General features: G+C 39.6%; 1 protein-coding gene across 1 annotated transcript in view; it reads right to left on the bottom strand.

The window, feature by feature from the left end:
* The window catches only part of LOC121549544 (succinate--hydroxymethylglutarate CoA-transferase-like), an 84,276-nt gene that overhangs the window by 26,708 nt on the left and 33,275 nt on the right, over positions 1-24,293 (bottom strand). Inside the window, exons 4-6 of the mRNA XM_041861343.2 lie at positions 20,118-20,183; positions 19,614-19,663; positions 19,234-19,356 (exon numbers count right to left, since the gene is read on the bottom strand). Coding sequence (XP_041717277.2) covers positions 19,234-19,356; positions 19,614-19,663; positions 20,118-20,183 — 239 coding nt within the window. The remainder of the gene's footprint in view (positions 1-19,233; positions 19,357-19,613; positions 19,664-20,117; positions 20,184-24,293) is intronic.

Here is a 24,293-nt window from a genome sequence, read left to right as displayed (position 1 = left end):
AATACACAATGAGTAATAAGAGTAGAACTCATTGTTGAACGAGCTGCAAATAATGACAACGACTTTGGATTATTCAACCCATGAGAATGATGGAGCCTTTAGAAAATGGGGCTATTTATTCCCCATGTCTTCAATTGTTTCTGTGTGTGTGACTGCCAGTACGCGCCCCCATTAGGATCTGAAAGAATGCTCCATGCATTATTGCTTAGTAAAAAACATGGGGTCAGAATAAAAAGGCTACTCCAAATTGCCACATGGTCACTGAATTTACCCGCAAGTCCAAGGCCATTAACCAATAAGCAAAAATAAATCACATGACATCCTTGTGAGGCCCACTGCACACAAATCAAGCAGGCTCATTACTTGAACTAAAATGTCTTTCAAACTGTCACAGGCATATCAATGGTTTCCTTTTCCACTTGATTGCAGCATAAAGCTAATGGAAATCGAAAATAGGGCTGGATAAAAGGTATATTTTCCTAGAGGTGTGTCTTATCCTGGAGCTTACATGACTTAATAGCTAGGTGGTCAGCTGAGACTAAAGATGAGAGAACTTAAAAAATGATGTAATTGAACTCTTGTATATGGATGAAAAGGTTGAAAAAGCTATTTTATAAATATCAGGACATAAAAAAACCTCAAATGGTTTATGAGGCAAAGACCACATGAAGCTAATCAAAGCACATTAGTTACAGATTCACACAAGGAAGCTGTCAAAATACACCAAAATTAAACATCTCAGCATGAGCGTTGTAAATCTTTCCAATTTCACTGTAGTGTTTACCATCCACAATTTACTAAGGCCTCGTGGGCAATGCCTCTTGCATTTTAAAAGAAAGTAAGGTTGGGAATTTAGCAACAGATGTAATCTTCCAAAAATACTTGGGGGAATTAAAACTGTCTGCAATTCATTGCTTTCCTTACCATAGGGAATGCAATGGCAAACTTGCCACCAAGCCACCAAATCTGATGTATCAAGATATGAAGACGAGGTATGAACTCATGTCTGACACTTTATTTAGACATGAGATGCCTCTCAAAACTTAGAAAGATGCACACCAGTGAATAATTTGATTTATTTTTTTAAAATCAGGCTGGTATTTATTTATTTGATTTATTTCTCTTTATTTACACAGGGAGTTAACACTGAGACCCAGGTCTATTTTTCAAGTGAGCCCTGTAAACAACATACAAAATGCATATAAATAAAGAAAACCCTGTTAATTAATTGATTGATTAGCACCACTGGTTTCTTGACACTGTGGCGGTTGAAGAAACTAGGAATTCAGGGGTATACACATACATGTTCACTAGGGTGTTAGGCTCCCTCTAGTGACCATTTAGTGACTCCAGCCACCCTAGTCATAGACTGTTCTCTCTACTACGCACTGCAAGCGGTACCAGAGCACCAAGTCTAGGTCCAAGAGGCTTCTAAACAGCTTCTACCCCCAAGCCATAAGACTCCTAAACATCTAATCAAATGGCTACCCAGACTATTTGTATTGACATTGACTCTGTACCGGTACCCCCTCACTATTGTTATTTTTACTGCTGCTCTTTCATTATTTGTTACTTTTATTTCGTATTATTTTATATTGTATTTTTTTTGTGTGATTTTTTGGGGTATTATTTCTCAAAACTGCATTGTTGGTTAAGGGCTTGTAAGTAAGCATTTCACTGTAAGGTCTACACCTGTTGTATTCGGCGCATGTGACAAATACAATTTCATTTGATCCTCCATGCTTCACGGTGGGAACCACACATGCGGAGATCATTCATTTACCTACTCTGCGTCTCACAAAGACACAAGCAATGGCGTGGCCAATGTTCCCTCAAAACTGCGCGCGTATGCGTCTGCGCACCTCCTCCAGGTCTGCGGCACAGAAGAAATGCCATGCAGTGCAGACACGCAAGAGATTGAACTTCACTGAGTTCGCCCCATTAGTTTGCACTATATAGATTAACTTTTTTTCTGTGATCGAATCAACATTATATCAGCCCCTTTTCAATGCAACAAACCCAAACAAATCTAACTCTGCAAGACTGAGTCTGTGATTTTGTTGTAGGCAGAGCCAGAGCGCAGAGTAGAATTATATTGGGGGTGTAGCCCACAAGCGGTCTTTCAATCACTCATGACTGAATGCGCTTTTCAGATCAGTTTAGATCAGAGTGCAGAGCTGCGCATGTGTACATTTGTTGATATTCTTTGCTAGTTAGCGAGTTATTAGCCCAGTTATAGATAAGTATAGGTCAGCAATGGAGAGTTACTGCTTCCTAAAAGAGCACAGAACGTGTAAACTTACCTCTTGGTTAAAGGGGCAGTGTTGTATTTTGAGACAGGCTTGAACATGCAAATAAGACAATAGGCAGAGGGGTAGCCTACATTGTCTAATTCTCTGTATGGTAATAATAATTAATTGTATTTTGTAAAGCGGTTTCTTGCATCATACAATACAATACAATGCAATTCACAATCACCCATTTGGCCCATGGTGTTACAGAACAAGTAAAACATAATTAAATAGACATACCCAAAAGTAACTGCTATTCATGTGTAATTACATAATTCTGACATTCAAATGATTGGTATATTTGGAAAGAAGACATCTGGGAGATTGTGAGGAAATGATCAGAAGTTAGATAGGAGTTACATAGTTCAGAATACACAAGATCAAGCACACACAAAATAACCGTTGTTTTGTTTTTATATTTTGAAAGTCATCTTTCATTGACAAGCTGTAAGTGAATTTTTGATGACTAGAGCTGGAAACACATCAGATGGCTTCCATAACATGTGAACAATATCAGAAAAAAATGGGATTGATAGACCTAACAACTATAAATGGGCAGATGTTTTAGTAAGTAGTGTCAGGTGTGGTCACGGGACATTTCAAAGTGTCCCTAAACCTCTCCAATGTGGCATATGTCTGTAAATTAGATAATTCCAGAGCTATTACATATTTGCAATCCCTAAATGCTATTTGTTCAGTATAAAAACACAATTTCTACCATATCAACCTCACTCAAACATTGTGGTGGTGTTATGGGATTCCAGGGTACATTCAAGTGTCCTTTCAACCTCTCCAAAGTGTCCAAATGTGGTAATTGCACAGTTTTTGCACACTGGATGGGCCTAAAAGTTATTGTTCACTATAAAAACAGATTTTCTACAACACCAACCTCTCTCAAACATTGTGGTGATGTCGGGGGACATACAGGGGATATGGATGCCTACAGTGCGTAAGCAGGCAACATCATATTTTTGATGAGCAAAGATTTAGTCACTCAGTGGACATTCAATGTTGCCATTAAGTCATACATCATCAGATAACATTGGCAATAAGCTAGACTTGTTCCTACCAACCTAATAATTAATTTGATACCCCCCATGTAGCTATAGCTTAAACACAGACCAAATCGAAGCTTACCTTGAAAGATATTTGCTGTTTGGTGAAAATGTTGTGTAAAATAAACATTTTGACTCTTGGGGCTGGTGATCAATAACGGTAGGTCACAGGCAGACAAATAAGATATGCACATGATCTGTGGAGTCCCGGCTTCCGGTGTGTATCAACGTCTGTCGTGTTTATTTCGTTTATGCTTTACAATCCTAACCGGAATGTAGGTAGCAGCCATCTTGAAATGAGGTCATTGGCTCGGCCTGCCCATATCAATTTGTATGCCCATATATGATAGTAAGTCATACCAAAGATTTGAAGGCACCGATCAATAGCCAAGATACGCAGCTTTCCGCGGACACCATGCTTTTGCAGATAGGGGCTACCATTGTCATACCAGACTGAATTGAATAAAACTAATCTAATAGGGTCCCCAAATATGGGGACTTTACATTTAAGAGGTTAAAGGTCTCATGTAATGTAGGCCTGCATCACACATAGGCTACATCATAGAAATCAAAAGCTATTTCAATGTGAAAATGTTATGGGATTTACTCCATTGGTTTTGTTGATAGGCCTACATTATGCTCAAATATCCACAATAGCCTATTGGCTACTGTCTAAAACTGTAAGGGTACAGCCTCAGTGTTCACTGTAAACGCCCGCCGGAAGTTGCACAAAATTCTCAACTTTACGTTCACAAGACCTCATATTTGCTCAGTGCCCCCAAACATTTGAGGGAACATTGGGTGTGGCCCTGTAATGTGCAACAATAATTCATTTATTGAACACGGTTAGGATTATGTTGGAGATGGCACCGTTCATGCTAAGGTGGATAATGAGAGTTACCCATAAAGTAAACAAAAAATGATCTGTTTTAATGCAAAGGCCCATGATAACATATAGCACTATCAAAAGCAATATTAATAGCAATATTCCGTCAACACCGACAGGTATGCCAAGGTGACACGATATCACTCCAAAGGAGACAGTGACGATTCCAGGATTTACAGCTTGCCAGCACACGAAACCAATCTCGGAGAGCCAGCGTGGGGACATAAGCCATCCGTTACAGATCAGTGTGGCAACGGAGCAATTTTTTGCATAAATCCTCACTTCCTTCATGAGTGAATAATGCAGTAAACTGAAATGGGCCTTTTCACAAGTCCCGAAATGAATTGAAAACATGGATAGTAAAGATTGACAACATGCAAAGCCAAACAGAACTCTTTAGATGCCTCAGCATAATGGAGGAGAAACCATCTCCCAGTCATTACATGTCCTTAATTAAGGATTTGCAAGCCATAAACTACAGTTCTCCGCCACCATTCACACTCACTTTGACAGAGTTGGGGTCAATTCTCTTTACATACTTTAAATTCAGAGAGTGAAAATGGAATCCTAATCATAACAATTCACTTTACATGAAGTTCCCCCTATTACACATTAATAACTGTAGTAACAACATAGTATACATAGGTATTACTATGTAATTACATGGTAATAGAATTTTAGCTGTACCGGTTATTACACAATTGGAACAAGGACTAGAAGGTTATTCCGCATGTGCAATTACTAATGTTAAGATATTTTCTCGTTCCACTATGTAACTAATGTTTTGTAATTACGTGTTTGAAAGTCACCTGTGAGGGGCCTCTCGAGTGGCGCAGCGGTCTAAGGCACTGCATCGCAGTGCTAGAGGCGTCACTACAGACCCGGGTTCGATCCCAGACCAATGAGGCGTCGTCCGGGTTAGGGGAGGGTTTGGCCGGCCAGGATGTCCTTGTCCCATCGCGCTCTAACGACTCCTTGTGGTGGACCGGTCGCATGCACGTTGACTTCGGTCGCCAGTTGTACGGTGTTTCCTCTGACACATTGGTGTGACTGGCCTTCGGGTTAAACGAGCAGTGTGTCAAGAAGCAGTGCGGCTTGGCAGGGTCGTGTTTCGGAGGACGCATTGGTTTCGACCGTCGCCTCTCACGAGTCCGTACAGGAGTTGCAGCAATGGGACAAGACTGTAACTACTGCCAATTGGATATCACGAAATTAGGGAGAAAATGGGGTAGAAAGAAAGTCACCTGTGAATTACCATGTTAATAACTCAAACCAAGGTGCCACTACCATGTAATACCAGGGTTGATAACTAGCAATAAGGCCTGTCGTCAACTACCAGTCATTTTCAATTAGTTTATTTCTGTGTTATAACCTGGCTAGGTAACACCATAACCTCAACAAAAGCAGTACTGCAGATATTGAGATGGGCAAGATGCAAGACTTCTCTTTCACACAGTATCTGTGCATATGCACAGGTTCGCTTCACGCAGTTACAGCGTGGTAGCCACGGGACCAAAAGCCTTGTGCTTCACACTTTTAGTTGTTGCGGAAATTGACCCACTATGCTGTTGACTTTCTGCATTAAACTGAACAGAAATATAAACACAACATCTAAAGTATTGGTCCCATGTTTCATGAGCTGAAATAAAAAATCCCTGTAATGTTCCATACGCACAAAAAGCTTATTTCTCTCAAATTTTTTGAAAAATTTTGTTTACATCCCTGTTAATGAACATTTCTCCTTTGCCAATATAATCCATACACCTGACAGGTGTGGCATATCAAGAAGCTGTTTAAACAGCATGATCATTACACAGGTGCACCTTGTGCTGGGGACAATAAAAGGCCACTTTAAAATGTGCAGTTTTGTCACACAACACAATGCCACAGATGTCTCAAGTTTTGAGGGAGCATGCAATTGGCATGCTGACTGCAGGAATGTCCACCAGAACTGTTGCCAGAGAATTGAATGTGCATTTCTCTACCATAAGCTGCCTCCAATGTCGTTTTCTAGAATTTGGCGGTAAGTCCAACCAGCCTCACAACTGCAGACCATGTGTAACCAGCCCAGGACCTCCACAACCGGCTTCTTTACCTGCGGGATTGTCTGAGGGGGGAGGGGTTCTGAAGAGTATTTCTGTCTGTAATAAAGCCTTTTTGTGGGGAAAACCCATTCTGATTGGCTGGGCCTGGCTCCCCAGTAGGTGGGTCTGGCTGCCAAGTGGGTGGGCCTATTCCCTCCCAGGCCCACCCATGGCTGCACCTTTGCCCAGTCATGTGAAATCCATAGATTAGGGCCTAATGAATTTATTAAAAATGACTGATTTCCTTATCTCTTTTAAATTGTTGCATTGATATTTTTGTTCACTACATTTGACAGATGCTCTTATCCAGAGTGACTTACAGTTAGTGAGTGCATACATTTTCATACTAGCCCCCCGTGGGAAATGAACCCACAACCCTGGCGTTGCAAGTGCCATGCTCTACCAACTGAGCTACAGGGGAGCTATATGTCATATCGCTGAGTCTACCTTTAAAGCAGGGATCATGAACTACATTCAGCCGCGGGTCAATTTCTTCTTGACCGGATGGTCAGGGGACCTGAACATAATTCCAAATAATTTCTAGACTGAAAATTGACCGCAAGAAGCCCAAACAGATATACAGTAATATTTGACTAAAACATAATAATTTCAAACCTTACATTTGTATACGACCACCTTTTATGGAAAGATGAGACTCTCACGAACACGATGTTGTTCTCCGTTTTGCTCTACGACCCCCACAAGCATCACGAGACTTGTCTAAATTTGGTTTGGTTCGAGTTATCAACATGGTAATTGACAGGTATTTGTATTTTCTCTTTATTAAGGATCCCCATTAGCTGCTGCCAAGGCAGAAGCTACTCTTCCTGGGGTCCAGCAACATTAAGGCGGTTATATACAGTTAAAAATATTACATGACATTTCATAACACTTTACACAATACATTTAGTGTGTTCCCTCAGGCCACTACTCCACCCTCACATATTTACAATACAACATCAATGTGTACGTGTGTGTAGATTGCGTGTTTTATCATGTGTATGTGTGTCTGTGCCTGTGTGTGTGTCTCTTCACAGTCCCCGCTGTTCCATAATGTGTATTTGTATCTGTTTTTTTCAATCTGATTCTACTGCCTGCATCAGTTACCTGATGTGGAATAGAGTTCCATGTAGCCATGGCTCTATGTAATACTGTGCACCTCCCATAGTCGGTTCTTGACTTGGGGATTGTGAGAAGACCTTTGGTGGCATGGGTGTCCGAGCTGTGTGCTAGTAGTTTAAACAGACACCTCGGTGCATTCAGCATGTCAACACTTCATACAAAACAAGTAGTGATGAAGTCAATCTCTCTTCCACTTTGAGCCATGAGAGATTTACTTGCATATTATTGATGTTAGCTCTCCGTGTACATTTAAGGGCCAGCCATGCTGCCCTGTTCTGAGCCAATTGTAATTTTCCGAGGTCCCTCTTTGTGGCACCTGACCACACGGCTGAACAGTAGACCAGGTGCGACAAAACTAGAGCCTGTAGGACATGCCTGGTTGATAGTGTTGTTAAAAAGGCAGAGCAACACTTTATTATGGTAAGACTTCTCCAAATTTTTGTTACTGTTGTATCCACATATTTTGACCATGATAGTTTACAATCCAGGTTGACTCCAAGCAGTTTAGTCACCTCAACTTGCTCAAATTCCACATTATTTATTACAAGATTTAGTTAAGGTTTAGGGTTTAAATAATGATTTGTCCCAAATACAATGCTTTTAGTTTTTGAAATATTTAGGACTAACTTATTCCTTGCCCCCCATTCTGAAAATAACTGCAGCTCTTTGTTAAGTGTTGCTGTGATTTCACTCGCTGTAGTAGCTGACATATATAGTGTTGAGTCATCCTCATACATAGAAAGACTGGCTTTACTCAAGGCCAGTGGCATGTCATTTGTAAGCTTGAAAAAAGTAAGGGGCCTAGACAGCTGCCCTGGGGATTTCCTGATTATACCTGGATTTTGTTGGAGAGGCTTCCATTAAAGAACACCCTCTGTGTTCTGTTAGACAGGTAACTCTTTATCCACAGAATACCAGGGAGTGTAAAGCCATAACACATACCCTTTTCCATCAGCAGACTATGATCGATAATGTCAAAAGCCGCACTGAACTCTAACAAAACAGCTCCCACAATATTTGTATCATACATTTCTCTCAGCCAATCATCAGTCATTTGTGTAAGTGCTATGCTTGTTGAATGTCCTTCCCTATAAGCGTGCTGAAAATCTGTTGTCAATTTGTTTACAGTAAATAGTTTTGCATCTGGTCAAACACCATTTTTTCTAAAAGTTTACTAAGGGTTGGTAACAGGCTGATTGGTCAGCTATTTGAGCCAGTAAAGGGGGCTTTACTATTCTTGGGTAGCGGAATTACTTTTGCTTCCCTCCAGACCTGAGGGCACACACTTTCTAGTAGGCTTAGATTGAAGATATGGCAAATAGGAGTGGCAATATTGTCCGCTATTATCCTCAGTCATTTTCCATCCAAGATGTCAGACCCTGGGGGCTTGTCATTGTTGATAGACAACAATTTTTTTTTTCACTTCTTCCACACTCACTTTATGGAATTCAAAATTACAATACTTGTCTTTCATAATTTGATCAGTTATACTTGGATGTGTAGTGTCAGTGTTTGTTGCAAGTTTGCTAATCTTGCCAATGAAAAAATCTTAAAGTAATTGGCAATATCAGTGGGTTTTGTGATGAATGAGCCATCCGATTCAATGAATGATGGAGCTGAGTTTGCATTTTTGGCCAAAATTTCATTAAAGGCGCTCCAAAGCTTTTTACTATAATTCTTTAAGAAATGTATCTTTGTTTCATTGTGTAGTTTCTTCTTCTTTTTATTCAGTTTAGTCACATGATTTCTCAATTTGCAATACGTTTGCCAATCGGTTGTGCAGCCACACTTATTTGCCATTCCTTTTGCCTCTTCCCCTTCAACCATAAAATTGTTGAACTCCTCATCAATCCACGGGGATTTAACAGTTGTTAGAGTCATTTTCTTAAAGGGTGCATGCTTATTAGTAACTGGTATATGCAATTTCATATATGTGTCAAGTGCAGCATCTGGTTGCTCCTCATTACAAACCACAGACCTACAAATATTATTTACATCAACAACTTAGGAATCACTACAAACTTATTCTATGATCTCTTATACACTATATTAGGCCCAGCCTTTGGAACTTTGGTTTTCCTTGATATGGCTAGTATATTGTGATCATTACATCGGATGGATTTGGATATTGCTTTAAAGAACATTTCTGCAGCATTAGTAAAGATGTGATCAATATATGTTGATGATTTAATTCCTGTGCTGTTTGTAACAACCCTGGTAGGTTGACTGATAACCTGAACCAGGTTACAGGCACTAGTTACAGTTTTACATTTTTCCTTGAGTGGGCAGCTTGATGAAAGTCAATCAATTTGTAAATCACCCAGAAAATACACCTCTGTTGATATCACATACATTATTAAGCATTTCACACATACAGTATTATCCAGATACTGACTGTTAGCACTTGGTGGTCTGTAGCAGCATCCCACCAGAATGGGCTTTAGGTGAGGCAGATGAACCTGTAGCCATATTACTTCAACAGTATTTAATATTAGATCCTCTCTAAGCTTTACAGAAATGTGGTTCGGAATATAAAACAGCAACACCTCCACCTTTGGCATTTCTGTCTTTTCTGTAGATATTATAACCATGTATTGCTATCTAAGTGAGTTTCAGAGATTGTCAGAATATGAATGTCATTTGTTACTAGCAAATTATTGATTTAATGAACGTTGTTTCTTAAGCTATATATGTTAACATGGGCTAGGTTTAACACTTTTCTGGGAAGCTTGATTGTTTTAATAATAATAATAATATGCCATTTAGCAGACGCTTTTACCCAAAGCGACTTACAGTCATGCGTGCATACATTTTTGTGTATGGGTGGTCCCGGGGATCGAACCCACTACCTTGGCGTTACAAGCGCCGTGCTCTACCAGCTGAGCTACAGAGGACCACTTTACTGGGAAGCTTAGCAGAAGTAGACATGCTCATGTTATTTATGTTTGGGCAGGATGAGCTGCACAAAGTGGACTTCCTACTAGGGCACACCACCTCAGTGCTAACAGTATATGGTTCATATGCACATGATTACTGCATACAATAGCTGTAGGATCAGCAGAGGCATTCAGGGCAGTTAGAGGTACATAAATTAGGTTACTTACATTGTGTCTTCCAACGCCCCTGGGATAATGTACATTTGCTGAAGCATTATGACAACTCAGCAACACAATTGTAGGGATTTACTGAGCTGGGCTTGGGTCATTGATAAGTCATTGTCTCAAAGCAGCCTTATAATAATGTGAAAGGATCCAGGAACCCAAATGATTTGGGTGGATCCCATCCTCCTTATAAAACAAGCTTTCTTTCCAGAAGGTATCAAAAGTGTAAATAAATGTTACACACACAGAGCTGCAACAGGTGACTTTCAAATGTGTTCTAACAAAACATTCACATAGTGAAAAAAGAAAAGTGCAGTTACTGATGTTATTACACATGTGGAATAACCAGCAAGTTGACGTGTAATTACACAGTCCTTGTTCCAATTGTGTAATAACTGCAACCCTATTACCATGTAATTACATAGTGATACCTATTAAACTACTGTGTTACTACAGTTATTACTGTGAAGTTACATAGTAATAGGGGCAACTTAATATAAAGTGTTGCAAGGTTTTCTGATGCTAAGTATTTCATACATGTATATCACAGAAATAGAGTTACAGAAGGGTGTATGTTGTGTTCAATCTAATGTTGGAGTTATTTGAAAGCTGTGTGTGGACGAACGAGGAGAGAGCCAGAGGTAGGTTCCTGATATGGAGCAATACACCAGTCTAGGGGCTACTTTGTGTACATGGTCGTAGCCAAGGCCCATCTGATCAAGTTTTCCAGGTAGATCGTTTTCCACAAGGACATCAGCACATCCCTGCAAGCCGAGGAGTGCAGTCCATTACGTCTGTTTCTGCTGTGCTGTATATTGTCATCCAAATCTTTATTTAAAATGTCAATGCACACACATAATTGGGAGAGACTAAAGAGAGGAATGGAATGTGATGGTCATTCTAGCATGATTCCATGTATATGCAATTAAAGTGGAATAGAAAAATAGCCTGTTACAGCCCATTCAATATGTGTGGAATTGAAAGGGAAAATACCGTGCAGAGAAATAGCACCTTCCCAATCATCTTACCTCTAAAATTACCTTGGTTCCTTTTGGGTCTTTGAGATTCACAGCAATGCTCTACAAATAAAATCCAGACAAAAATAACACATTCTTAAACTTAAGCAACTGTCAAATATTGATGACGGGATAGACAACTTAGTGTATTTGTTTAGTTGTCCTAAGATTTTTCAAGCAAAATTGAAATACATCGGATAAAGCAAATGGTAAAGTAAAGCAAACAGTAGCAACTTGTGATAATACAGGATAGACACTGCTACTTGTACGAGTAACTGATGTGAGTTAGTGATCTGTGTACGCTAGTAGTCATCATGCAGTGACGTCACCCACCCAGAGATCAGAAGTCAATTGACACTCACAAAATAAAAGGCTATTTATTCTCTTGGTCCGTCAGTTAGCGCAGTTGACTATGAGTCAGTAACGATATGTAACTGTGTAGTGGGTGACGGGTTCGTGACCTGAGTCAGGAAGTTCAGGACGGAACTCACTCTTTAGATATGAATACAATATGTACCTTTTTGTTTCTTTTGAAACTGAGAAAATAAGCATTCTCATCACCAAAAAACGGAGGTCCAAAGATCTGGGGTCATCCTTAGAACCTGCCAGAAATTGTCACTAATCAGACTATTCAAATAATGCGTTCAAATACTTTAGCTTGATCGAGTTTGCCTGGTACAATGGAACCAACAGAATAATCGCTTCAAAACTGAATTGAACACTGGTCTGCTGGATATTAGAATAATTACATTATTATGATTTTAGTGAAACATTGGCCAATGGTCAACATTGCACGTGCTGAGGAAAGTTCAAAATCCGTCTCCAACTTAAAATGCTGAGGGTGCTGCAGCACCCCCTGAAAAAAATAATAATATATATATATATATATATTTTTTTTAATTAGTTCACTGGGCCTTTACTAGTCCTGTATTTGCAGACAGATATAGCCTTCTGTAGCGCAGCCCAAAATAAAAGTATAGCACCGCAATATATCTCAGTTTATTGCATAAATCGTGCAGGCATTGGATAGCAATGCTGGTGCGGTAAAGAAATTCAGTCCAGTTAAGTGAGTCAATCAGTTGTGTTGTGACAAGGTAGGGGGGTGTATAGAGAAGATTGGTAAATGACCAAGTCCATATTATGGCAAGAACAGTTCAAATAAGCAAAGAGAAATGATAGTCCATCATTACTTTAAGACATGAAGGTCAGTCAATACGGAACATTTCAAGAAGTGCAGTCGCAAAAACCATGAAGCGCTATGATGAAACTGGCTCTCATGAGGACCGCCACAGGAATGGAAGACCCAGAGTTACCTCTGCTGCAGAGGATAAGTTCATTAAAGTTACCAGCCTCAGAAATTGCAGCCCAAATAAATTATTCACTTAGTTCAAGTAACAGACACATCTCAACATCAAATGTTCAGAGGAGACCGTGTGAATCAGGTCTTCCTGATTCCATATGTGCTATTTCATAGTTTTGAAGTATTCACTATTATTCTACAATGTAGAAAATAGTAAAAATAAAGCAAAACCCTTGAATGAGTGGTGTGTCCAAACTTTTGACTGGTACTGTATACATTGTTTTTACTATTCAGCTTCAGCTAACCATCCTAAAATCTTATAAGAAATTAAGTGTTTTTGGTGTAACAGTAACGTTATAGGCCTACTATGCTATGCTATTATATTCGGTTCTGTTATGTAAAACACTAATGTATCGTTATGTAATCTTGCGAGACATTGATTCAGCTTTGATCTAACTTTACTAAACGAGCACCATAGTGAGAAGGGTTAATCTTCTGTTTATAATAATTATAAGAAGTGATGAGTATGACTATTAGGTGTATAGGCAACAGATCTTAATGAGTTAATATTTTAAATGATTGAAGTGCCCTTCGCAGCTCTAAAAGGACAGCTTTGATTAGCTTGAGCACATGGTTACAATATACCCTATTACAAAATAAAAGAAAACAGAGGGGTGAACTATCAATTCATATATACTGAACAAAAATATAAAACGCATCATGCAACAATTTCAACGATTTTACTGAATTACAGTTCATATAAGGAAATCAGTCAATTGAAATGAATTCGTTAGGCCCTAATCTATGGATTTCACAAGACTGGGCAGGGGCGCAGCCACGGGTGGGCCCCACTGGGTAGCCAGGCCCAGCCAGTCAGAATGAGTTTTTCCCTACAAAAGGGCTTTAATACAGACAGAAATACTTCTCAGTTTCATCAGCTGTCCGGGTGGCTGGTTTAAGATGATCCCACAGGTGAAGAAGCCGACGTTGGAGGCGGCTCATGGTAGAGCAATGAACATTCAATTCTCTTGCAACAGCTCTGGTGGAAATTCCTGCAGTCAGCATGCCAATTGCGCGCTCCCTCAAAACTTGAGACTGTGGCATTGTGTTGTGTGACAAAACTGCACATTTTAGAGTGGCCTTTAATTGTCCCCAGCACAAGGTGCACCTGTGTACTGCTCATGCTGTCTAATCAGCTTCTTGATATGCCACATGTCAGGTGGATGGATTATCTTGGCAAATGAGAAATGCTCACTAACAGGGATGTAAACAGATTTGTGCACCAACTTTACATTTTAGAGACATAAACTTTTTGTGCGTATGGAAAATGTCTGGGATCTTTTATTTCAGCGCATGAAACATGGGACCAATACTTTCATGTTGCATTTATATTTTTCTTCAGATAATTTATTTGTATAGATTTAATCAGCAAGTCAATTGACCAAGTAGTGAACATAAATCATACGTAGATTTGCAGGAAATTTGTTTTAAAACAGCCATAAAATCAAGCTTTTGGTGTGGTGTACTCATGCATCTCAATAAACTATAACCTAAATGCATTATTACCTTTAACTTGGCCCAATTTCCCACCCTGATACAGCCTACCAAGCTAGAACGGGCCCTGCGTCTCAACCAATAGCTAATATAGGCTAAATATCCCAAACAGGGCTACAGCAACTTCCAGTGGTGGTCAGGCTCTTCGGCTTTGTGGTGGCTACTCTGGTTTGGGTGTCCTAGGCAGGTAATATGAATATCAAGGCAGACACTGTGAAATGATTTATTTCAGAAGTTGTCAATTCTCCAACGGGCCTCTGCAGTGCACACATTTGCCAGAGAGAAGACAGGGAAGAAACCACCATTTACGTACCTCTAGGCTGCTGTAGCCTTCATATTTATTTGGTTTGTAATTCAATCGTTTTTCATGGAATTGTTGTGGTGATTAAATATAATTAATTTAGAATTGCTCAGAATAAATGTTCTGTGTATTCTCAAATTGAAAAAAGTTAGGTCCAGTACTACACACCTGCTTACTTGTGAAGTGAAGGCAGCGGCACTGCGCTATTTATAATCATATATATTTTCTGTTTGGTTGGGTGGAAATTTGTCGCGCCACCCCCCCACCACCCAATCGCAGCACCCCACCCCCAAACTACTTCCCGCGACTATGTTCCTCCCTCCTTTCTTTGAGGTATTCGCTGATCTGACATAACATTATTGGTGAAAGCAACGAAGTGGAAGGCTTGCTCACACCTATCAAATTATGTTAGATCAGTTATTACTTCAAGGAAGGATGCATTGTCAATATAAGAGCATTCGAACAGGGCCTTTAGACTGTTCACAAACCTTCAAGTAGGTTCACATTCGTCTTTACACAGCAGTGACATCATGTGGCTGCTGATGGCCAGAGCCACTGACAACTTTTTAAAAATACTGTAGTCTATAAGATGGTGTCACGTTGCAAGTGAGCCTCCTTTGTTTTTCCACGACAACAATTTAGCTTTTTTCAAAAGCTCACAGAATGTAACACTGAATTTGTCTCATCACTTGCCTGGTCTCTCGACTTTGATAATCTCAGCACCTAGGTCTCCCAGTATCATTGTGGCAAATGGGCCAGCCAGGACCCTGCAAAACAAGAGAATAGGCTAGATCTTTATTTATCTATTATACTGAGAATGGCAATTTTCACCCAGCCACACTACACAGCATGCACACACAACAACAACCAGTTTCTGGCCCACAAAGGAACACCAATAAATGATAGTGGCTAATTGAATGAGGAATTAAAGAGTAGGCCTATATGCGAATATTATGTGCATTTTTCTTGTGAGGTCTAAGACTTTAATGCCCTCCAGTGGTCGAAAATTCTCTCCTGTGTCAGACAAACAGAGTTGTCAGACTAGTAAAGCACCCACCAGGTGCGTAACAACTAATAACTTTAGAGCATTTAGAGCCTGTTGGGGGGGGCTATATGCCTTGACGACAACGAAGCACATCAAGGTAACACTTGGGCTGGGATTCAATCCGAAACAGCACTATAGATTAGAGAGTTTAATAGTCACATGGATAGGGTTAAAGGTGTAATTACAGGGTACAGTTAATGGTAATGTCCATAGGGGAGCAGCAGGGGGGGGAGGGGAGGTAGGAAGACCTGGGGAGTAGGAGGGGGGTGCTGGTAGCTGACTAGTGGTGGCTATTCAGCTTGATAAATGTCCATTGGGGTGGGGGCAGGGTAAAATGTCAGTTGAGGTGTTAAATATTAGCCACTATCGGGAGCCACCTTCAGTAATACCAACATACATTTATAACTGTCACTTTAGTGTTAGTTCTTCAATTTGTAGCTTTCAATTTGCATCATTCCAGTCCATTCTGTTTACCTTTCTTTCCTCTGTCACGTCTGTAGTTGTTCCTGAGGGTCGTTAGCATTAGTGGATCATATTATGCTAAGGTTGTGCAATAATTTGGGACATGTAGCCTATTTGAAACATTATGGAACTCAAACCTCACTTGGCAGGTTAAACCTGGAGCCTGGCGCACGGTTCACGACGACTGGACCGTTGTCATACAGTTCTATGAATAGTGAGAATTAGGGTAGATTTATAGGACTATTGTCAACTCTTGTTGTAAACTTTCTTCCACCTTCCAATATTTCATGGATTGAACTTGAATATGACAACTTTTAGGATTAATTAAACCACTGTATTTTTGATTCATCAATATATTTTCTATGTTTTTTCTTATGATTCATGCTTACTTTCCTAACCCTAAAATGTGCCTAAATAATCTACAAGATCAGAGTATTTTTAAATCTACCAGTTGGTGCTGAAACGGAAACTATTCGACTTTATTTTTTTTAATTGATCCCTATATTCTGAACCTGTTCTCTCTATGTATTCTACTGAGTCTGTCAACAACATTTTAAAAAGGATATCCAATTGGTTGATATGGCAAATAGGAGTGGCAATATTGTCCGCTATTATCCTCAGTCATTTTCCATCCAAGATGTCAGACCCTGGGGGCTTGTCATTGTTGATAGACAACAATATTTTTTTTCACTTCTTCCACACTCACTTTATGGAATTCAAAATTACAATGCTTGTCTTTCATAATTTGATCAGTTATACTTGGATGTGTAGTGTCAGTGTTTGTTGCAAGTTTGCTAATCTTGCCAATGAAAAAATCTTAAAGTAATTGGCAATATCAGTGGGTTTTGTGATGAATGAGCCATCCGATTCAATGAATGATGGAGCTGAGTTTGCATTTTTGGCCAAAATTTCATTTAAGGCGCTCCAAAGCTTTTTACTATAATTCTTTAAGAAATGTATCTTTGTTTCATTGTGTAGTTTCTTCTTCTTTTTATTCAGTTTAGTCACATGATTTCTCAATTTGCAATACGTTTGCCAATCGGTTGTGCAGCCACACTTATTTGCCATTCCTTTTGCCTCTTCCCCTTCAACCATAAAATTGTTGAACTCCTCATCAATCCACGGGGATTTAACAGTTGTTAGAGTCATTTTCTTAAAGGGTGCATGCTTATTAGTAACTGGTATATGCAATTTCATATATGTGTCAAGTGCAGCATCTGGTTGCTCCTCATTACAAACCACAGACCTACAAATATTATTTACATCAACAACTTAGGAATCACTACAAAACTTATTCTATGATCTCTTATACACTATATTAGGCCCAGCCTTTGGAACTTTGGTTTTCCTTGATATGGCTAGTATATTGTGATCATTACATCGGATGGATTTGGATATTGCTTTAAAGAACATTTCTGCAGCATTAGTAAAGATGTGATCAATATATGTTGATGATTTAATTCCTGTGCTGTTTGTAACAACCCTGGTAGGTTGACTGATAACCTGAACCAGGTTACAGGCACTAGTTACAGTTTTACATTTTTCCTTGAGTGGGCAGCTTGATGAAAGTCAATCAATTTGTAAATCACCCAGAAAATACACCTCTGTTGATATCACATACATTATTAAGCATTTCACACATACAGTATTATCCAGATACTGACTGTTAGCACTTGGTGGTCTGTAGCAGCATCCCACCAGAATGGGCTTTAGGTGAGGCAGATGAACCTGTAGCCATATTACTTCAACAGTATTTAATATTAGATCCTCTCTAAGCTTTACAGAAATGTGGTTCGGAATATAAAACAGCAACACCTCCACCTTTGGCATTTCTGTCTTTTCTGTAGATATTATAACCATGTATTGCTATCTAAGTGAGTTTCAGAGATTGTCAGAATATGAATGTCATTTGTTACTAGCAAATTATTGATTTAATGAACGTTGTTTCTTAAGCTATATATGTTAACATGGGCTAGGTTTAACACTTTTCTGGGAAGCTTGATTGTTTTAATAATAATAATAATGCCATTTAGCAGACGCTTTTACCCAAAGCGACTTACAGTCATGCGTGCATACATTTTTGTGTATGGGTGGTCCCGGGGATCGAACCCACTACCTTGGCGTTACAAGCGCCGTGCTCTACCAGCTGAGCTACAGAGGACCACTTTACTGGGAAGCTTAGCAGAAGTAGACATGCTCATGTTATTTATGTTTGGGCAGGATGAGCTGCACAAAGTGGACTTCCTACTAGGGCACACCACCTCAGTGCTAACAGTATATGGTTCATATGCACATGATTACTGCATACAATAGCTGTAGGATCAGCAGAGGCATTCAGGGCAGTTAGAGGTACATAAATTAGGTTACTTACATTGTGTCTTCCAACGCCCCTGGGATAATGTACATTTGCTGAAGCATTATGACAACTCAGCAACACAATGGTAGGGATTTACTGAGCTGGGCTTGGGTCATTGATAAGTCATTGTCTCAAAGCAGCCTTATAATAATGTGAAAGGATCCAGGAACCCAAATGATTTGGGTGGATCCCATCCTCCTTATAAAACAAGCTTTCTTTCCAGAAGGTATCAAAAGTGTAAATAAATGTTACACACACAGAGCTGCAACAGGTGACTTTCAAATGTGTTCTAACAAAACATTCACATAGTGAAAAAAGAAAAGTGCAGTTACTGATGTTATTACACATGTGGAATAACCAGCAAGTTGACGTGTAATTACACAGTCCTTGTTCCAATTGTGTAATAACTGCAACCCTATTACCATGTAATTACATAGTGATACCTATTAAACTACTGTGTTACTACAGTTATTACTGTGAAGTTACATAGTAATAGGGGCAACTTAATATAAAGTGTTGCAAGGTTTTCTGATGCTAAGTATTTCATACATGTATATCACAGAAATAGAGTTACAGAAGGGTGTATGTTGTGTTCAATCTAATGTTGGAGTTATTTGAAAGCTGTGTGTGGACGAACGAGGAGAGAGCCAGAGGTAGGTTCCTGATATGGAGCAATACACCAGTCTAGGGGCTACTTTGTGTACATGGTCGTAGCCAAGTCCCATCTGATCAAGTTTTCCAGGTAGATCGTTTTCCACAAGGACATCACACATCCCTGCAAGCCGAGGAGTGCAGTCCATTACGTCTGTTTCTGCTGTGCTGTATATTGTCATCCAAATCTTTATTTAAAATGTCAATGCACACACATAATTGGGAGAGACTAAAGAGAGGAATGGAATGTGATGGTCATTCTAGCATGATTCCATGTATATGCAATTAAAGTGGAATAGAAAAATAGCCTGTTACAGCCCATTCAATATGTGTGGAATTGAAAGGGAAAATACCGTGCAGAGAAATAGCACCTTCCCAATCATCTTACCTCTAAAATTACCTTGGTTCCTTTTGGGTCTTTGAGATTCACAGCAATGCTCTACAAATAAAATCCAGACAAAAATAACACATTCTTAAACTTAAGCAACTGTCAAATATTGATGACGGGATAGACAACTTAGTGTATTTGTTTAGTTGTCCTAAGATTTTTCAAGCAAAATTGAAATACATCGGATAAAGCAAATGGTAAAGTAAAGCAAACAGTAGCAACTTGTGATAATACAGGATAGACACTGCTACTTGTACGAGTAACTGATGTGAGTTAGTGATCTGTGTACGCTAGTAGTCATCATGCAGTGACGTCACCCACCCAGAGATCAGAAGTCAATTGACACTCACAAAATAAAAGGCTATTTATTCTCTTGGTCCGTCAGTTAGCGCAGTTGACTATGAGTCAGTAACGATATGTAACTGTGTAGTGGGTGACGGGTTCGTGACCTGAGTCAGGAAGTTCAGGACGGAACTCACTCTTTAGATATGAATACAATATGTACCTTTTTGTTTCTTTTGAAACTGAGAAAATAAGCATTCTCATCACCAAAAAACGGAGGTCCAAAGATCTGGGGTCATCCTTAGAACCTGCCAGAAATTGTCACTAATCAGACTATTCAAATAACGCGTTCAAATACTTTAGCTTGATCGAGTTTGCCTGGTACAATGGAACCAACAGAATAATCGCTTCAAAACTGAATTGAACACTGGTCTGCTGGATATTAGAATAATTACATTATTATGATTTTAGTGAAACATTGACCAATGGTCAACATTGCACGTGCTGAGGAAAGTTCAAAATCCGTCTCCAACTTAAAATGCTGAGGGTGCTGCAGCACCCCCTGAAAAAAAAATATATATATATATATATATATATATATATATATATTTTTTTTAATTAGTTCACTGGGCCTTTACTAGTCCTGTATTTGCAGACAGATATAGCCTTCTGTAGCGCAGCCCAAAATAAAAGTATAGCACCGCAATATATCTCAGTTTATTGCATAAATCGTGCAGGCATTGGATAGCAATGCTGGTGCGGTAAAGAAATTCAGTCCAGTTAAGTGAGTCAATCAGTTGTGTTGTGACAAGGTAGGGGGTGTATAGAGAAGATTGGTAAATGACCAAGTCCATATTATGGCAAGAACAGTTCAAATAAGCAAAGAGAAATGATAGTCCATCATTACTTTAAGACATGAAGGTCAGTCAATACGGAACATTTCAAGAAGTGCAGTCGCAAAAACCATGAAGCGCTATGATGAAACTGGCTCTCATGAGGACCGCCACAGGAATGGAAGACCCAGAGTTACCTCTGCTGCAGAGGATAAGTTCATTAAAGTTACCAGCCTCAGAAATTGCAGCCCAAATAAATTATTCACTTAGTTCAAGTAACAGACACATCTCAACATCAAATGTTCAGAGGAGACCGTGTGAATCAGGTCTTCCTGATTCCATATGTGCTATTTCATAGTTTTGAAGTATTCACTATTATTCTACAATGTAGAAAATAGTAAAAATAAAGCAAAACCCTTGAATGAGTAGGTGTGTCCAAACTTTTGACTGGTACTGTATACATTGTTTTTACTATTCAGCTTCAGCTAACCATCCTAAAATCTTATAAGAAATTAAGTGTTTTTGGTGTAACAGTAACGTTATAGGCCTACTATGCTATGCTATTATATTCGGTTCTGTTATGTAAAACACTAATGTATCGTTATGTAATCTTGCGAGACATTGATTCAGCTTTGATCTAACTTTACTAAACGAGCACCATAGTGAGAAGGGTTAATCTTCTGTTTATAATAATTATAAGAAGTGATGAGTATGACTATTAGGTGTATAGGCAACAGATCTTAATGAGTTAATATTTTAAATGATTGAAGTGCCCTTCGCAGCTCTAAAAGGACAGCTTTGATTAGCTTGAGCACATGGTTACAATATACCCTATTACAAAATAAAAGAAAACAGAGGGGTGAACTATCAATTCATATATACTGAACAAAAATATAAAACGCATCATGCAACAATTTCAACGATTTTACTGAATTACAGTTCATATAAGGAAATCAGTCAATTGAAATGAATTCGTTAGGCCCTAATCTATGGATTTCACAAGACTGGGCAGGGGCGCAGCCACGGGTGGGCCCCCACTGGGTAGCCAGGCCCAGCCAGTCAGAATGAGTTTTTCCCTACAAAAGGGCTTTAATACAGACAGAAATACTTCTCAGTTTCATCAGCTGTCCGGGTGGCTGGTTTAAGATGATCCCACAGGTGAAGAAGCCGACGTTGGAGGCGGCTCATGGTAGAGCAATGAACATTCAATTCTCTTGCAACAGCTCTGGTGGAAATTCCTGCAGTCAGCATGCCAATTGTGCGCTCCCTCAAAACTTGAGACTGTGGCATTGTGTTGTGTGACAAAACTGCACATTTTAGAGTGGCCTTTAATTGTCCCCAGCACAAGGTGCACCTGTGTACTGCTCATGCTGTCTAATCAGCTTCTTGATATGCCACATGTCAGGTGGATGGATTATCTTGGCAAATGAGAAATGCTCACTAACAGGGATGTAAACAGATTTGTGCACCAACTTTACATTTTAGAGACATAAACTTTTTGTGCGTATGGAAAATGTCTGGGATCTTTTATTTCAGCGCATGAAACATGGGACCAATACTTTCATGTTGCATTTATATTTTTCTTCAGATAATTTATTTGTATAGATTTAATCAGCAAGTCAATTGACCAAGTAGTGAACATAAATCATACGTAGATTTGCAGGAAATTTGTTTTAAAACAGCCATAAAATCAAGCTTTTGGTGTGGTGTACTCATGCATCTCAATAAACTATAACCTAAATGCATTATTACCTTTAACTTGGCCCAATTTCCCACCCTGATACAGCCTACCAAGCTAGAACGGGCCCTGCGTCTCAACCAATAGCTAATATAGGCTAAATATCCCAAACAGGGCTACAGCAACTTCCAGTGGTGGTCAGGCTCTTCGGCTTTGTGGTGGCTACTCTGGTTTGGGTGTCCTAGGCAGGTAATATGAATATCAAGGCAGACACTGTGAAATGATTTATTTCAGAAGTTGTCAATTCTCCAACGGGCCTCTGCAGTGCACACATTTGCCAGAGAGAAGACAGGGAAGAAACCACCATTTACGTACCTCTAGGCTGCTGTAGCCTTCATATTTATTTGGTTTGTAATTCAATCGTTTTTCATGGAATTGTTGTGGTGATTAAATAGAATTAATTTAGAATTGCTCAGAATAAATGTTCTGTGTATTCTCAAATTGAAAAAAGTTAGGTCCAGTACTACACACCTGCTTACTTGTGAAGTGAAGGCAGCGGCACTGCGCTATTTATAATCATATATATTTTCTGTTTGGTTGGGTGGAAATTTGTCGCGCCACCCCCCCCACCACCCAATCGCAGCACCCCACCCCCAAACTACTTCCCGCGACTATGTTCCTCCCTCCTTTCTTTGAGGTATTCGCTGATCTGACATAACATTATTGGTGAAAGCAACGAAGTGGAAGGCTTGCTCACACCTATCAAATTATGTTAGATCAGTGATTACTTCAAGGAAGGATGCATTGTCAATATAAGAGCATTCGAACAGGGCCTTTAGACTGTTCACAAACCTTCAAGTAGGTTCACATTCGTCTTTACACAGCAGTGACATCATGTGGCTGCTGATGGCCAGAGCCACTGACAACTTTTTTAAAATACTGTAGTCTATAAGATGGTGTCACGTTGCAAGTGAGCCTCCTTTGTTTTTCCACGACAACAATTTAGCTTTTTCCAAAAGCTCACAGAATGTAACACTGAATTTGTCTCATCACTTGCCTGGTCTCTCGACTTTGATAATCTCAGCACCTAGGTCTCCCAGTATCATTGTGGCAAATGGGCCAGCCAGGACCCTGCAAAACAAGAGAATAGGCTAGATCTTTATTTATCTATTATACTGAGATAATGGCAATTTTCACCCAGCCACACTACACAGCATGCACACACAACAACAACCAGTTTCTGGCCCACAAAGGAACACCAATAAATGATAGTGGCTAATTGAATGAGGAATGAAAGAGTAGGCCTATATGTGAATATTATGTGCATTTTTCTTGTGAGGTCTAGGACTTTAATGCCCTCCAGTGGTCGAAAATTCTCTCCTGTGTCAGACAAACAGAGTTGTCAGACTAGTAAAGCACCCACCAGGTGCGTAACAACTAATAACTTTAGAGCATTTAGAGCCTGTTGGGGGGGCTATATGCCTTGACGACAACGAAGCACATCAAGGTAACACTTGGGCTGGGATTCAATCCGAAACAGCACTATAGATTAGAGAGTTTAATAGTCACATGGATAGGGTTAAAGGTGTAATTACAGGGTACAGTTAATGGTAATGTCCATAGGGGAGCAGCAGGGGGGGGAGGGGAGGTAGGAAGACCTGGGGAGTAGGAGGGGGTGCTGGTAGCTGACTAGTGGTGGCTATTCAGCTTGATAAATGTCCATTGGGGTGGGGGCAGGGTAAAATGTCAGTTGAGGTGTTAAATATTAGCCACTATCGGGAGCCACCTTCAGTAATACCAACATACATTTATAACTGTCACTTTAGTGTTAGTTCTTCAATTTGTAGCTTTCAATTTGCATCATTCCAGTCCATTCTGTTTACCTTTC

Source organism: Coregonus clupeaformis, chromosome 34 (assembly GCF_020615455.1).
Source record: "Coregonus clupeaformis isolate EN_2021a chromosome 34, ASM2061545v1, whole genome shotgun sequence".
Classification (NCBI taxonomy): domain Eukaryota; kingdom Metazoa; phylum Chordata; class Actinopteri; order Salmoniformes; family Salmonidae; genus Coregonus; species Coregonus clupeaformis.
Note: the sequence above shows the minus strand (reverse complement) of the source record. Positions and strands in the feature narration are given on the sequence as shown.